The sequence below is a fragment of the Phycodurus eques genome, chromosome 9, assembly GCF_024500275.1.
Source record: "Phycodurus eques isolate BA_2022a chromosome 9, UOR_Pequ_1.1, whole genome shotgun sequence".
NCBI classification, from domain to species: Eukaryota; Metazoa; Chordata; class Actinopteri; order Syngnathiformes; family Syngnathidae; genus Phycodurus; species Phycodurus eques.
Genome location: NC_084533.1, coordinates 15,041,868 through 15,045,656, shown reverse-complemented (window position 1 = coordinate 15,045,656; position 3,789 = coordinate 15,041,868). Strand labels below are relative to the sequence as shown.

General features: G+C 46.0%; 1 protein-coding gene across 1 annotated transcript; it reads left to right on the top strand.

The window, feature by feature from the left end:
* Positions 1 to 475: 475 nt before the first annotated feature.
* dusp1 (dual specificity phosphatase 1) lies at positions 476 to 3,405 on the top strand. The gene is made up of 4 exons (XM_061686506.1): positions 476 to 1,091; positions 1,303 to 1,448; positions 1,536 to 1,755; positions 2,350 to 3,405. Exons 1-4 carry the CDS (start codon positions 677 to 679, stop codon positions 2,703 to 2,705), a joined length of 1,137 nt encoding a protein of 378 aa, XP_061542490.1. The 5' UTR covers positions 476 to 676; the 3' UTR covers positions 2,706 to 3,405.
* The last annotated feature ends 384 nt before the right edge of the window (positions 3,406 to 3,789 follow it).

The following is a 3,789-nucleotide window of genomic DNA, read 5'->3' as shown; positions in this document are numbered from 1 at the left end:
AAAATCAAAATGGGTATTGTATCTATTTTTTTGTACTTAAATACTTTTCTGAGTATAATTTTGTACTTTCACTTAAATTAAAGAAGTCGAATCAGTACTTTTACTTTTTGCAGAGTATTTTTTTTTACCCCACACAAATATCTGCACTTCTACTTAAGTATACTTATGCCATCTTTGGTCAACAGCTAAAAAGTTGCTGCAATGGAAGATGTGTGGAAAAAGTTTCATCCACTTCGCTTGCTACGTGCCGGCCGCGCTGAGCAAGGACAGCTGGGTAATGAAGGCGGACACGGACGACGTGTGCGTGCCTCAGGCCAAAATGTTCTGAAAGCATGCGCGCGCCCGTGAGGCTAAATTCGCTGCGGGCGGGCGCGTGCCTTTGACGTCATGAAGTCTGTCGGGACGCCAGGCTGGGCGGGCGCGTTGACGTCAGTGGCCTCTCATTCACAAGCTGTGGCCGTATATATAGAAAGTGCTTAAACGCGACTCCCGCAGTTACAGAGCCGTAAACTGCTGTTATAGTCACACTAGGAAAGAAGAACTAGCAACAGGGGATACAGACGATACGAGCACTTTTAGTTACTTTTTTCATCTGAAGATTATTATAATTTTTTTTAAATCGGAACAAAGAGGAAACTCAAGCAGCAGTTCTTCACCGCCTCAAGCTTCAAGCTATATGTATTTGGATTTAACTTTTCTTTGCCGTCGCCCTACTATGGTCATAATGGAGGTGCCCACCATCGACTGTGCGTCCCTCCGTGGTCTGCTGGAGGCCGACGCCGACGCTCCGGGCTGCCTGGTGCTGGACTGCCGCTCTTTCCTGTCATTTAACGCGTCCCACATCGCGGCCTCCACTAATGTCCGCTTCAGCACCATCGTGCGACGACGAGCCAGGGGCGGCCTGGGGCTCGAACACATTGTCCCCAACGAGGACACCAGGAGCCGGCTCCTATCCGGCGAGTATCAGTCGGTGGTGCTTCTGGACGATCACAGTTATGACTTAAGCCAAGCCAAGAAAGACGGGACCTTGATGCTGGCTGTGGCAGCCCTCTGCCGGGACCCCTGTGGAGCAAGTGTCTTTATACTTAAAGGTAATAGAAAATGCCTCGCTCGTATTTGTTGTGTTTGTGCGTGCGTGGCAACAAATGTGGTTTTCAGCTGTCACCATACCAGCTGGTGCTGCTGTAAACAATTCAGAAATAGAGGCCAGACTCTCTTGTTACAGAGCAGTTGTTCCCTTTTTTTTTTTGGTTTTGCGGTCACAACGTGTGATCTTATTGTGATTATTTTTTGAATCCTCAGGTGGGTTTGACACATTTTCCAAAGAGTATCCAGACATGTGCACCAAGCCTTCTCCCTCACCGGGGCTCAGTTTACCTCTGAGCTCCAGCCACCCAGGAAGTGCAGACCCGAGCTGTAGTCCATGCAACACACCACTTTATGACCAGGTTTGTGTCTTTTCTTTTAACGCTATCACAGCAAAGAGTTTTTCGTTCACCTTCTTGACTGACTGTGTTTACGTTTCCTCTTCCTAGGGCGGTCCTGTGGAGATCTTGCCCTTCCTGTACCTGGGTAGCGCTTACCATGCTTCCCGAAAAGACAGGCTGGACATGCTGGGGATCACTGCCCTTATAAACGTCTCCGCCAACTGCCCCAACCACTTTGAGGACTCATTTTTGTACAAGAGCATCCCTGTAGAGGACAACCACAAAGCGGATATAAGCTCCTGGTTCAACGAGGCGATTGAGTTTATCGGTCAGTACTTTTTTTGACGCTGCTTTCATGCTCTGTTAATAGCACAGTGAGTGCCTGTCACAGCTGCTACCCACAAAAACAAAAAAACACCCCCTCCTTCGCTAGTGGATTTAAATTTGAAAAAGTTCCCTCCAAAAACTGACCAGCTGGCTCAGCAATGGCCCTCTTGGTTACATCATCACTACTCAACTGTAGAAAAGGCCCCACCCAAACACACACCTCCTTTTTAAATGAGGTGCCAGGCCATGACAACAGTGGGATTGGCTTGGTTCTCTGCCGTCCTTTTGTTGTGGCTTCACAAAAGGCCATTTCTCCTTGCTCACTGGCGGCCTTCCGCCCGGATCAATATGCCTGGGTGTGTGTGTGTGTGGGGTGCAGGGGGTTGGGGGTTGTTCCCCTTCTTTGTGTACATGGGCCACCCCCCTTTTGGTATGACCCCCACAGTCTGACACCCCAGGAGGGCCATTAACTGTGCTCCCGTGTCTTAATGGGCTGTTGAGTTTAAATAGCAACTGTAGGGACCATCATGTTTCTTGCATGCATAACCTCCCATATCGCAATGTGTTAATTTTGCCGCCCCTTCTCTCTGTACAGATTCGGTTAGGAATAACGGTGGTCGTGTGTTCGTCCACTGTCAAGCGGGCATCTCCCGCTCAGCCACCATCTGCCTCGCCTACCTCATGCGCACCAACCGCGTCAAACTGGACGAGGCCTTCGAGTTCGTGAAGCAGCGCCGCAGCATCATCTCGCCCAACTTCAGCTTCATGGGACAGCTCCTCCAGTTCGAGTCTCAGGTGCTAGCCTCCTCAACTTGCTCGTCGGAGGCCGGGAGTCCGGCCATCGGCAACGGCAGCTCCGTCTTTAATTTCCCAGTGTCCATCCCAGTGCACTCATCTGCCAGTCAGCTCTCCTTCCTCCACAGTCCCATCACTACCTCTCCTAGCTGCTGATGTATAGACAATGGGACATGCATATCTTGACTTAAACAACAACTCAACAACTGGTGACTCTTAAACAGTGGTGCTGGTATCACTGCACTAAATGTGCATTTGACTTTGTAACCTTGTTTCCCAACGTCAGTTCAAGGGGAGATGTGGCAGCTACCAACAAAGCAGTATTGATGCATAACTGCTCAGCGAGGCTGTTGGATGTATGTGAATATATTTTTTTTAATTCAAAGGATTCTGCTACATGACGGCAAATGCTTTTGATAATCACAATCAATTATTAAAAACAAATCAGAGGGCAAATAGCAGTCTCAGGAATGTTGACCTCCCAGATGTCTTTATTTTGCTTCCTAGGTAAGGAATCTAATTATTAACCTGTGCTGACAAGTTACTGCTTCATTTGAAGAACAATGAATGTATCCCCTCTGTTTATTGTGGATGTGGCAGAAGAGGCCAATTTGAATGCAAATGTATGCCTTTGCTGGATGTGACGATCCTGACACGATGGAGAAAGTGACCATTAAATACCTCATGTTTATGTACTGTGTACTGCAAGGCCTGTGTTGGGCAGGTCGTCTGCAATGATTGCTATATGACATATTTATTGAAGGAAAGTAATATATTTATCTAGTATACCTATTTTTGCATATGTCCATTTAAATGATTTTTTTATACCACTTTGAATAAATGTGCTTTGACTTTGTATGTTTAAAAGTGATCCTTTCGTTTATACTTGTGTGATTATACTCAATGCTCCACAACCAACCACATAAATACAGAACTCAAGGACAAGCCAGCAACAACAACAAAACATATGGCATCATTTCAAAGGTACAGTACTATTGGATTTGGATCATTGTGTTGCCATACCTCAGTCAGAAATTAATATAAGTAACATGAGCATCAACGGAGGAGATTTTGTACTGAAATATTTTCAATTTCAAAGTTGAAAATGAGATGCAAAAGTATCTTACTGATATTGAATATATATTTCAATCGTATTTACTTTGAGTCCAACAAAACTGAATATTAAAATAAAATGTAGTGTGGGGCATGCCTCTAAATTGGAGCATGAAAAGTTGAGTCT